Raw genomic sequence first — 13,108 nt, 5'->3', positions numbered from 1 at the left:
TTCACCATCCGTTTTCACTTTGCCACAGTTACCCATGTAGAAACAACCAAACAGAAAGATGATGGATAAAACTTAGAATAATCTATTACTTATTTACTGAGTATTCTTTATATTTCTTGAGTATTTATTTATTACTTTTTTCCTGAAGAATTATGCCACGTTCTGGGTTACCTTTCACATAGCTGAGCATCTCTTGGGCTTAGCTCTTAGAACTGCTCTGTGGGTGAGTTGGTGGTTGGTGGCATCAAAATCTTCCAGAGAGCTTTCATAAATCTCTGAAAGAGTTTATAGTAGGTGAGGTAGTTTTAATACTCAGCCATATCTGCCACTGGCCTATAGAATTTAAGGGCTATCTCTAAAGCTAGATAAAGAGAATCTCTCTATAGTTGTACACAGTTAAAAACTGATTCTCCAAGTCAGCCACCAATGCTCATGACATATATACATTTGGACATCACGTATTTGTTAAATAAACTTTTTATTTTAAGATGTTTGTAGACGCACATGTAATTGTGAGAAATAATACATAGATATCAAAAAAAAAGAAGTAATACATAGATATCATGTGTAACCTTTACCCAGTTACCTCCAAAGGTAACATTTTGCAATATTATACTGCAGTATCACAACCAGGATATTAGAGTGTTGGTTATAGTAAAGAGACAGAATATTTCCATTACCAGGGGGATTCCTAATGTTGCCACACTCACTTCCTCCTGTTCCCACCCCCACCTAAATCACTGGCAACCATTAATGTGTTCTTCATTTCTATACTTTTGTGATTTCAACAATGTTATATAAATGGCAGAATATAGCGTGTAACCTTTTGAAATTTGCTTTTTCTTTTTCAATCAGCATAACTATCTGGACACTTATTGAGGTTGTTTTATGTATTGTTAATTCTTTCCTTTTTATTGCTGAGTAGTATTCAATGGTATGGATGTACTTGTTTGTTTAATAATCCACAAATTGAAGGACATCTGAGTTTCCAGTCTTTGTTATGAATAAAGTTGCTATAAACATTTGAATACAAAATGTTGGAAAACATAAGTTTTTATTTTTCTGTGATAAATGCCCAGAAATGCAATTTCTGGAATATGGCAGTTTCATGTTTAGGTTTTGAAGAAACTGCTGAGCTGTTTTCCAGAGTGGCTATACATTCCCACCAGCAGTGTATGAATGATCCAATTTTTTCTTATCCTTGCCAGTATTTCATGTTGTCAGTTTTTATTTTAGCCACTCTAATAGGTTTGCAATAATATCTCATGGTGGTTTTAATTTGCATTTCCTAAAGGCTAACGATGTTGAACATCTTTTCATGTCCATATTTGCTATCTTTATATACCTGTAGGTAAAATGTCTCTTCATGTTTTTTGCCCACTTTCTAATGGAATTTGTTTTGTTTTTAATGTTGAATTTTGAGAGTTCTTCATATGTTCTAAATTCTAGTCTTCTGTAAGATATGTGGTTTACAAATATTTTTTCCCCTAACATGTAGCTTTTCTTTTCATCCTTTTAACAGGGTCTTATGAAGAGCAAAAGTTTTAAAAATTTTGATAAAGTCCAATTTATGATTTTTCTCCTTTTATGGATGGTGCTTTGGTGTCAAGCCTAAGACCTCTTTGCTTAGCAATAGATTCTGAGAATTTTCGGGTTGAAAGGCTATCTTTTGTCCATTTAATTGCTTTTGCACCTTTATAAAAAAATAAGTTGGGCCTATTTGTGTAGGTGTATTTCTGTGTTCTCTGTTCCCTTGATTTATGTATCTCTCCACCAATACCACACAGGTTTGATCACTGCAGTTATACAATTGGTCTTAAAATCTGGTAAGCAAATTCCTACCACTTTATTCTTTTTCAGAATAGTTTTAGTTATCAAAACTCCTTTGCTTTTCAATATAAATTTTAGAATTATGTTGTCTATATTTATAAAATAATCTTGCCAGAATTTATAGGAATTTCACAATCAATTTGGAGAAAATTGACATCTTTACTATGTTGAGTCCTCCAATCCATGAACATAGTATGTCTCCATTTTTTAGATCTTTGATTTCTGTCATTAATGCTTTGTAGTGTTCACCATACAAGTCCCGTGCATATTTGTTTAGATTTGCACCTCAGTATTTTATTTTTGAACTATTGTAAATGTTACTTTGTATTTTTAATTTCAGTGTCCATATGTTCATTAATAACATATAGAAATGTAATTGAATATAGTGTATCCTGCAAACTTGCTGAATTCACTTATTAGGAGGTTGGGGTTTTTTTGTATATTCTTTGGTATTTTCTATAGAGACAGTCATGTCATTTGCAAACAGGGACAGTTTTGTTTCTTCCCTTCTGATGTGTTTGCTTTTTTTTTTATTGCCTTATTGTGCTGACTAGAATTTTTAGCACTTTGTTAAGTAAGAGTGGTGAGAATAGATAGACATCCTTGTCTTGTTAATGATCTTAGACCGTTCATTATAATGTTTCCTGTGGATGTGCTTTATTAAGTTCAGGAAGATTTACTCTATTCCTATTTTCTGAGTTTTTATCCTTATTGGGTGTTGAATTTCATTAAACATTTTTTTTACAATGACTGATATGATCACAATATTTCTCTTTTTGTTCTGCTAATATAGTTGATTTCATTGATTGATTTTTGAATTTTGAACCAGTCTTGCATCGCTGGAATAAACCCCACTTACTCATTCTGCATAATTATTTGTATATATTCCTGAATTCTGTTTGTTAACAATTTGTTAAATATTTTTGTGTTCATATTTGTGGGGGTTAGTGGTCTGCAGTTTTTTTTTTCTCTTTGTACTATCTTTGTTTGGCTTTTGTATCAGGGTGATTGTAGCTTTATAAAATGAAGCAGTTATGTTGACTTGGTGTTACTTCTTTAAATGTTTGTAGAATTCTCCAGTGAGATCATTTGGACCTGGGATTTTTTTGAGGAGGAAGTTTAAAATTATGAATTAAATTTCCTTAATAGTTACAGGGCTATTCAAGTGATCTATTTCATTAGGGTGAGCTATGATGCTGTGTTTTTCAAGGATTTCATCTAAATTGTCAAATTTATGCATGTAGAGTTGTTCATAGTATTTCTTTATTATTCTTTTAATGTTTTCAGGTTCTGTAATGATAACCCCTGTTTCATTCCTGATTGTATCTTCTCTCTTTTTCCTTATTAGTCTTTTTTAAGGTATATAAATTTCACTGATCTTTTCAAAGAATAGCTCTTTGTCTTATTTGTTTTAGTTATTGTTTTAATGTTTTGAATTTCATTGATTTCTGCTTTTATCTTTATCTTTATTATTGCCTTTCTTCTGCTTCCTTTGGCAGTATTTGGTGTTATGCTTTTCTTTTTTCCTAGATTCTTAAGGTGGGAGCTTTGAGACCTTTCCTATTTTCTATTGTATGCATTTAGTGCTACAAACTTCCCTCCCAGCATTGATTTAGCTGTGTCCCGTATATTCTGATATGTTGTAATTTTCATTTTCAATGAGTTTGGTATAGTTTTTGATTTCCTTTGAGGCTTCCTCTTTGAACTATAAATTATTTGGAAGTCTGCAGTTAAGTTCCCAAGTTTTGGAGATTTTCTTATTATCTTTCTGTTTGATAGAGTTGGTGAGAAGTGGTCAGATTCTGGAAATATTTTGAGGTAGAGCTGACAGGATTTGTTAATAGATTTAATGCAGGGTATGAGAGATAGACAGAGAGAGATGGAGAAAAAGAGACAGGGGCGCCTGGGTGGCTCAGTCAGTTAAGCATCTGCTTTTGGCTCAGGTCATAATCCCAGGGTCCTGGTATCCAGCCCCACATCAGGCTCCCTGCTCAGCGGGGGGCCTGCTTCTCCCTCTCCCTCTCTCCCCTGCTCCTGCTCTCTTGCTCTCTATCTCAAATAAATAAATAAATAAAATCTTTACAAAAAGAGAGAGAGAAAAAGAGACAGAGAGGGAGAGAGAGAGAGAGAGGAGTCAACAGTGGTTCAATCTGGGCAATTGGAAGAATGAACTTGCCATTTACTGAGAAGGGACAGACTTAGGGAGGTGTAGATTTTGGGAAAAGTGGGGAATCAGGGGTTTGGGTTTGGATATATTAAGTTTGAGATATTCTTTAAACTAGATGTCTAGTGGGACATTGACTATATGAGTCTGAGTTCAAGGACATAAATTTGGGAGTTGTCATTCTGTATATGATATTTTAAAGATATGTGACTAAAATGTGGTCCCATCTACAGTGGTTTTAAATAAAGAAAAGGGTCCTGAGCCCTGAAGCACTCTAATATTTAGAGGTCAAGGACATAAAGAGAAACCAGCAAAGGAAAATGAGGAGACATTAGTAAAGTAGAAGAAGAACCAACAGAAAGCGGTGTGCTAGAAGCTGAGTGAAGAAAGTGTTTCCAGAAGGATGGAGTGCTTAACTTGTCAAACAAGAAGGGAACTGAAAATTGACTCTTAGATATGGAAATGTGGGTATTTCTGGTGGTCTTGCCAGGATCAGTTTCAATGGCAGGGGAGGGAGGAAAGAAGAGGAGGAGAAGACAAAGAGATGGCAAGTATAGACAACTCTTTGGAGGAGTTTTGCTGTAAAGGAAAGCAAAACAATGGGGTGGTGGGTGAAGGGGTACATGGGTTGAGGGAGTCATTACTACACATAACAAGTAAATGTATACATGGGAACCTTATATATATAGAGAGAGAGTTTGAATTTATTTTGATTGACAATGAAGTCTAAAATTTCATATAGTGAAAAGTCTTCAATAGGCTTGATAATCTTAGCAAGAGGATTTATATTTGAAGAAGACTTAGTTAAATATGAGTTGGTCTATGGAAGATGTGTAATTTTAAAGGTTGTTTCTTTGGTTTAATTTGGATTTGCAATTTCAGTTAACCCTTTCCAATAAGAGTCCCCCAAATGAATATTTACTTAGCAGTGATAGAAAACTTTATATTTACAGAGTACTTATCAGTCTCTGTATCAGAACAAACACAAAAGAATGAAAAGGTCATTAGCAGTGTAGGAAGGAATTAAAGCAAAGTGGTCCCAAACCAGGGAAACTGAGTTTCAGGGCATATGTGGGATCTGAAGGTGAGACTCACCAGCAACCCTCCACAGCACTAATTGTCAACCTCTTGGGCTACTTGACTCTCTTTTCCTTTTCCTGCAGAGAAATCCAGCGAGGCTACATTTCCCAGCCTCCCTTGCAGTTAGCATGGGGAGTGTTGCGGAGGGTGCACGGGCAGAAAAGTGAGGTTGGAAGTCATCTATTCCACTTGCAGCCTGTTGCCTGGCCCTTGGGAAAACCTGTCCACACTCCTCCATGCTCTCACTCTCTCTGTTTGCCCGCCAGAAGAGGAGGATGCCCTGGAAGAGTCTGGGTCTTGAATGATTGTGGAGCAGAGCACCAGCCCTGAACAGCATTGCACGGGGGCACCAGCAAGAAATGAACTTTTATTATGTGGAAACTCTGATACTTTAGAGTTGTTTATTATAGCTGTGAGCCTGTTCTGGTTATTACATACTCCTTTGGATGAGATGCAGTGAGTTTTGGCTTTGCATTTAGACTTAAAAAGTCCAGAAGTTAAGGGTGAGGCAGTTACATGATTTGATCTGGAAGCATGGCTACATGCAAGGACCAGGTTGGGGGGCATTTTTGGCACTGACAGGGCCATACTGGGATGTAAACAACTATTTTAAAAGTAGCCTTTCTGTAGCCTTCAAGGACTCTTTCCCCTTAAGAACATAAGCCACCTTCAGGCCCTCAAGGCTTTATGGGGTGTGAATGGGAAGAGAAACAAATTTTTCAGCAACTATCCTGTGTTGGGCACTTTTCCTTGCAGAATCCTGTTTAATTTTTACAAGAATCCAATGAGGTAGTAAAGATTAACCTCAGTTTACAGGTGTTTACAATCAACTACAATCATTCTTTTCTATACCCCATTTGTTACAGATTTGGGTAGAGGAACTCCTTTCCACTTGGCCCCATGTAATTTCGACAACCCCACACCCCTTTTTATGTATTTATTTATTTTAAAAAATTTTATTTATGAGAGAGAGGAAGAGCAGGGGTGGGGGGAAGGAGCAGAGGGAGAGGGACAAGTAGACTCCATGCTGCGTGTGGAGCCAGGCCCGAGGCTCAAGCCCAGGACCCTAAGATCATGACCTGAACCTAAACCAAGAGTGAGCCACCCAGGCACCCCTCCCTATCTCCCCTCTAATCTTCAATTGTTTCCTTACTTTCCAACACCATGAACTGTCTCACCTTGTACTTTTCCTGCCTCTGATCTGGAATGAGCTATTTCTCCATGGTGGCCTGCTTCCTTTAGAAAATAGTATTTACAAATGGAGACCCAGTGCTTATTGCTACTGGTGTGTCATTACTCCTAGGTCTTTGGGTGGGTCAGTATTAAAAGTCATGAATTCATGTTGATATTTCCAATTCAAATTTAACATTACGTTTTGTTGATTTTATATTTGTATCTTTTAGCAGAAAATCTTAGTTCTTTTTTTTTAAAGATTTATTTATTTATTTTAGAGAAAGCATGAGTCGGGGGAGGGGCAGAGGGAGAGACTGTCCAGCAGACTCTGCACTGAGCTTGGAGCCCCACTTGGGGCTGATCTCACAACACTGAGATCATGACTTAGGCCAAATCAATAGTTAGAGTCTTGTGCTTAACTGACTGAGCCATCCAGGTGCCCCCCCTTCCTTTTTTTGAGGGTGAGAGAGAGAGAAAGCTTCCAGGGTCTTTTAAAGAGAGGAGTATAACATTATTTGCAAATATTGATATACCTGGGAAATCCTGGAAAATATACTGAAAAACTATGATAAATGGGAATTAAGGATGTGATTGGGAACAAAATTAATATATAATATTAGAAAAATCAAAGGCCTTTTTCTATATGTAAAACAACCAGTAAATAGAGGTAAATGGAAAACCAGCGAAGGTTGCACAATTTTTTGGATCTACTAAAAACCATTTAATTGTATACTTTAGTATAGTGAATTTTATGGTATGTGAATTATATCTCAAAATTCAAGCTAATTAAGAGAAAATGCAGACAGTGGTGCACTCTGTGGTTAAATTGTAGGGCATCTTCCACTTACTAGCTGTATGACCCTGTCACCTAACCTCACGCGCTGTGTCTGACTCTTCATCTGCCCATCTCATAGAGCTGTGAGGATTAAGTGAGCCAATATATGCAAAGTGCTTAGAACGGGACAAATAATAAGAGCTCAGTAAATGTATTGTTTTTGGTAACAATATGTTTATAAGGCTGTTGTCGACATTACCCTTCTGTTCAGGTACAGGTGGTTCCTTTGCACTCATTCAAGTCTTTTTTTGTTTAGATTTTTATTTATTTATTTGAGAGAGAGTGAGCACAAGTGGAGGGAGGAGCAGAGGCTGAGGCATGGGGAGAAGCAGTCTCCCTGCTGAATAAGGAGCCCAATGCAGGGGTTCCATCCCAGGACCCTGAGATCGTGACCTGAGCCGAAGGCAGGTACTTAACCGATTGAGCCACCCAGGTGCCCTTTCTCTGAAGTCTTGATTGTTGTGGCCACTGACGTCACTGCTTGGTTAGCTCAAGGATCAGTTAACCATGGGACAGAGCCTTACGTAAACACCTCGAACCAATGTCTCCTGGTCTTTGCCAAGGGCCTCTGTGTGCCTGTTAGAGACTCCTTCATTAATCACCCACATAGTTTACAGCTCTGCTTTTAGCCTTGTTAGCTACTTGGGCAAACCTCAAGGTCAATCAGAGGTGAGAGTTTAAGACATTTTCAGGTCTGTTTTTGAACATATGCATGGTCCTATGCATGTCATGGCGGTCTAGATTCCCAGAAATATACCTGAGATTTTCAAAACCCCTTATGGGCATCTCATTCGTCCATCTTTCCTTTAAAGCTTTTTGGTGGGTTTGTTACTTGCCCCACCTATTATCCTTTGCCTCAGGCCACTGTCCTGGTAAAACATTCAACAACCTCCCCCTTCCCCAGAAACATTTAGCACGGGGTACTTTTTTTTTTTTCCTCTTATGATTTTTTTTAAATTTTATTTTATTATGTTACATTAATCACCATACAGTACATCATTAGTTTTGGATGTGATGATCCACGATCCATTGTTTTTGTATAACACCCAGTGCTCCATGCAGAACGTGCCCTCTTTAATACCCATCACCAGGCTAACCCATCCCCCCTCCCCCCTCCCCCCCAAAACCCTGTTTGCTTCTCAGAGTCCATAGTCTCTCATGGTTCATCTCTCCCTCCGATTTCTCCCCCCTTCATTTTTCCCTTCCTTCTCCTAGTATCCTCCATGCTCTTCTTTATGTTCCACAAATAAGTGAAACCATATGATAATTGACTTTCTCTGCTGGACTTCTTTCACTTAGCATAATCTCCTCCAGTCCCATCCATGTTGATGTAAAAGTTGGGTATTCATCCTTTCTGATGGCTGAGTGATAGTCCGTTGTATATATGGACCCCATCTTCTTTATCCATTCATCTGTTGAGGGGCATCTCAGCTCTTCCCACAGTTTGGCTATTGCGGACATTGTTGCTATGAACATTGGGGTGCATATGGCCCTTCTTTTCACTACATCTGTGTCTTTGGGGTAAAAACCCAGGAGTGCAATTGCTGGGTCATAGGGTAGCTCTATTTTTAATTTTTTGAGGCACCTCCACACTGTTTTCCAAAGTGGCTGTACCAACTTGCATTCCCACCAACAGCGTAAGAGGGTTCCCCTTTCTCCACAACCTCTCCAACATTTGTTGTGTCTTGCCCTGTCCATTTTTGCCATTCTAACTGGTGTAAGGTGGTACCTCAGTGTGGTTTTGATCTGAATTTCCCTGATGGCTAATGATGATGAACATTTTTTCATGTGTCTGTTAGCCATTTGTGTGTCGTCTTCAGAGAAGTCTCTTGATTTCAAGTCAAGAAATGGGCAGAAGACATGAACACTGGGTGTGTTTGAGTGAGGTGGAAAAGACTAGCCTTTTGAGCAGTCTTCTAGGGAACCACCAGGCAGGTTAAACAATTATTTCTTTTTGGGATTGAGGCTTTGAAAGAGTTCCAGCCCCATTTTCCTCCCTCCAATCCTGGGAATGTGGGCTGTTACTTTTCAGGTTCTGCCAACCTGGAAAGTGGGAAATGGAACTAGGGTGAAAGAAAATGCCACAATGTTTGCTGCCCTTCCTGAGATCCAGACATTCTCTTGCTTAAATGCTTCCCAGGTCGCTGTAAGCCTTTGGCTGACACTGAGTTTTGAAAAAGTTGATTCTGAATTTTTTTTTTTGCCAGTTTTATTTTTTTCGCTTTTATGGAAGGGTGAACTCTTGGAGGTCCTCCTGCTATTTCACTCCCTTACTTAATTTTTATACTTAAGAGTATTTCTAAAATTTGGGAGGGGGTGTTCTGTAAATTGGTTTTAAAGTTCACATGAAGAAATAAGTAATTAAGAATAAATTGAAAGGGGCGCCTGGGTGGCTCAGATGGTTAAGCGTCTGCCTTCGGCTCAGGCCATGATCCCAGGGTCCTGGGATCGAGTCCCGCATCGGGCTCCCTGCTCCTTGGGAGCCTGCTTCTCCCTCTGCCTCTCTCTCTCTCTCTCTCTCTCTCTCTCTGGCTCTCATGAATAAATAAATAAAATCTTAAAAAAAAGAATAAATTGAAAGTCCTCAAAAACGGTAATGATATAAGAATAGCCTCCCCACCCCCATGCCTGGCTGGCTCAGTCAGTAGAGCATGCAACTCTTGATCTTGGGGTTGTGAGTTTGAGCCCCAGGTTGGGAGTAGAGTTTACTTTTAAAAAAAAAATAGCCCCCACCCAATTTTTTTTAAAGATTCTATTTATTTATATGTTTGACAGAGAGAGAGAGAGAGAGTGCAGGAGCAGAGGGAGAGGGAGAAGCAGACTCCCTGCTGAGCAGGGAGTCTGATGCGGGGCTCCATCTCAGGACTCTGGGATCATGACCTGAGTCGAAGGTGACCCTGCCCCACCTAATATTAAGACATATATTAAAAGTACAATTATTAAGACAGTGTAGTACTGACAATAAATAGATCAATGGGACAGAATCAAGAGTCCAGAAAAAGAACCAATTTTTATGATAAATTAGTATGTAATACCCATGAGAGTGCATTTCAGTGAAAGATAAGAATTTAGTAAGTTTACTAGCATTAGGAAAAACATTAAGTTGGAGTTTTATCTAACTTCTTACAACAAAGAAATTCCAGATGTATCAAAGGTTTAAACATAAAATGTAAAATATTAAAGAATGGGGAAATAGCTCTGAGAGGTTACAAGACTTTGGAAGCAACCCAAATATCCATCAGAGTAAAATAGATAAACATATGTGGTATATTCATACCTAATGGTAATATACAACAATGAAAATATATGAACTATAGCTTATATGCAACAACGTGCTTGAATCCGAGAAATATGATGAGTTAAAGAAATAAGACATCAATGGATACTCTAAGAATCATAGAATATGACTCCATTCATATGGAATTAAAAATGATCAAAATAAACTATATTTTTAGGCATAAATCCAAATGTGGTAAAATTGTAAAGAAGCAAAAGGAAGTGACTTTTACAAAAATCAGGATGGTGGTTAGCTCTGGGATGATAGTGGCATGGTGAATAGAGAGGGAGGCTTCTGGGGGTGAAGGGAATGTTCTAGTTCTTGACTTGTTTAGTGACTATATGGGTATTTATTTAATAGTTATGCATTCAACTATTCACGTAGGTTTATGAACTCACCTGTGTGATTGTTATAGTGCACCATAAAAGAAGAAAAATTATAAAGAAAATGTAGTTGATTTCTCGTATTTAGCATTATATCTTGGGCAAATCTTATTTTGAGGCTGTTTATATATTTTTAATCCTATTTTCCTAGCTTCCTCTAGATTCATGCTTCCTAACAGTTAGAGAAATCTCTTTCTTTTCTCGAGCGATTCTGCGGTCCACTTCCTAGGAAATGCCACAGTATCGGTAATTAAATCATATCAGAGCGACAATTAGAAAGCTGAACGGTGGAGTGGCTGCTATCAAAATGTCATCCCACCACTGCAGGGGCAAGCGAGGCTCTCCCTTTCTCCAGTGTCATCTGGGTTTCATTTGTAGATTGATAAAAAGCCAAGCTCCAATCGTGGGCTCATAGGATTGAATTTATTAACTACTGGATGGAGATGAAATTTACCTTTCAAGGCTGGTTTGAGAATAAAATAAGGTAATAAATGGTGACTACTATGGCCTTTAATGAAGCAAGACAAATAATAGCATAAAGGATTGCTCTAGAATGGAGGAGTGATATTCTTTTTTGCATAAGTTCAAGGGAAATGATTTTTTAAATGTTTTTTTTTAAAGATTTCATTTATTTATTTGACGGAGAGAGACACAGTGAGAGAGGGAACACAAGCAGGGGGAGTGGGAGAGGGAGAAGCAGGCTTCCTGCGGAGCAGGGAGCCCGATGCGGGGCTCGATCCCAGGACCCTGGGATCATGACCTGAGCCAAAGGCAGACGCTTAAGGACTGAGTCACCCAGGTGCCCCTTAAAAATGGGTTTGATGTAATTGTTGTTTCATCTCATTGTTTGATTTTTTTTTTTTTAAATGCTGCATCCTGACATTTCTTTCCCATCTATCTCAGGACCTTTGTTTACTCATTGCTCACTAGAGGGAGGCCTTTCCCAGTTGCGTTTCTTGTCAGAGGATTTGTCTTCTGCACGGGAAATGGACTGCTCCAAGCCTACTATCTGATTTACTGTGCTGAATACCCTGCTGAGTGGTACACAGACGTACGGTTTAGCCTGGGTAAGTAAACCTGGCCACTTCTTACCCACACCCTGCCTAAATCCCCAGAACCTTCCCCCCACCCACTGCAACTACCCCCCAGTGAATTCCATTCTCCTCTTCTCTCCCTGCTACCCCGCTCTTTTCTTTATAAAACAGCGAGAAAGCTCTTTGAAAATCATGTCGCTCTGTACCTCAGAATCCTCCAGTACATTTCTGCTACTCTTGGGATAAAAGACGAATTCTTTATCACTGCCTATGCCTGTGACGCCTAAATGTTGTTGGTCCTGCCCGATTTCCCCACTGCATTTCTTGCCTCTGTCCAGTTACTGTGCTGTAGTCTCGGTGGCCTTCCTGCTGGGCCTGAAATGGTCAAGCTGGTCCTGCCCCAGAGCTTTTGTACAGACCATTCCCTCTGTCTAGAATGTTCTGTCCACATATACTCATGGAGGTTGGTCCCTCACTTTATTTAGGTGTCTAACCATTTGTACCTCCTCAAAGAAACTTTTCCTGACCATTTTATCTAAAATAGTAGAAAACACTGTTGAATTTCTTTTTCATTATCTGCAAGAGGAACTCAAGTCAGGAAGGTTCGATTGTTTGTATATTATTTTGGCTTAAACCAAAATGCTGGGATTACCCCTAATTCCTCTCTTTACGTCACACATCAAATTCTCTGTCAGTTTAGTACGGCTGCATCTAGCTCCATAACATGTACCCACAGGGCTCACTTCTCCCTTGTGCCTCCGACTTGGTCCTGGTCTGAGCCCGTGATGGCCTCTTGCTGGGACCGCTACAGTGACCTTCACACTAAGCTTCCTGATGCCGGTACTGGCCTTCAGTAGCCCCTTCTGCACACAGCAGTCAGAGGGAACGTTTGAAAACACAAATGACCGGAGGATTGGTCGTATGAATGCTGATACATGCACACAATGGAGTGCTCTGGAGCCACAAGAACAAACAAACAAACAAAACAAAAACAAGGAAGATCTCTGTGTTCCTGTGAAGTATCTCCAGAATATGTGGTTAAATAAAAATAAAGTGTGAACAGTGTATCTAGAATGCTACTTTTCATGTAAAAACGATGGAAGGAAAATGTGTGTTTGTGTGTGTGTGTGTGTGTGTGTGTGTATAAAACTGGAAAAGGGAATATCGGATTGATAAAAAAAAGAAACTAATTTTAAAAAGGTGACCTGTAGGGTCTGTGGGAAAGAGAATGGGTGGCAGGCAGAACTTTTCTTTCAATATGATTTTGCCCTTTGAATCATGAAACTTAATAATTCTGTTTAAAAAAATCCAAATGGGGGACCCTGGCTGGCT

At 38.9% G+C, this 13,108-nt stretch overlaps 1 protein-coding gene across 1 annotated transcript in view; it reads left to right on the top strand.

Annotated features, from left to right (window-relative positions):
- Positions 1-13,108, top strand: part of SRD5A2 (steroid 5 alpha-reductase 2) — a 42,989-nt gene that overhangs the window by 19,104 nt on the left and 10,777 nt on the right. The window contains exon 2 of the mRNA XM_025867602.2: positions 11,646-11,809. Coding sequence (XP_025723387.1) covers positions 11,646-11,809 — 164 coding nt within the window. The remainder of the gene's footprint in view (positions 1-11,645; positions 11,810-13,108) is intronic.

The sequence above is a fragment of the Callorhinus ursinus genome, unplaced genomic scaffold, assembly GCF_003265705.2.
Source record: "Callorhinus ursinus isolate GAN/ISIS: 27379988/994484 unplaced genomic scaffold, GSC_fseal_2.0 scaffold10, whole genome shotgun sequence".
NCBI classification, from domain to species: domain Eukaryota; kingdom Metazoa; phylum Chordata; class Mammalia; order Carnivora; family Otariidae; genus Callorhinus; species Callorhinus ursinus.
Note: the sequence above shows the minus strand (reverse complement) of the source record. Positions and strands in the feature narration are given on the sequence as shown.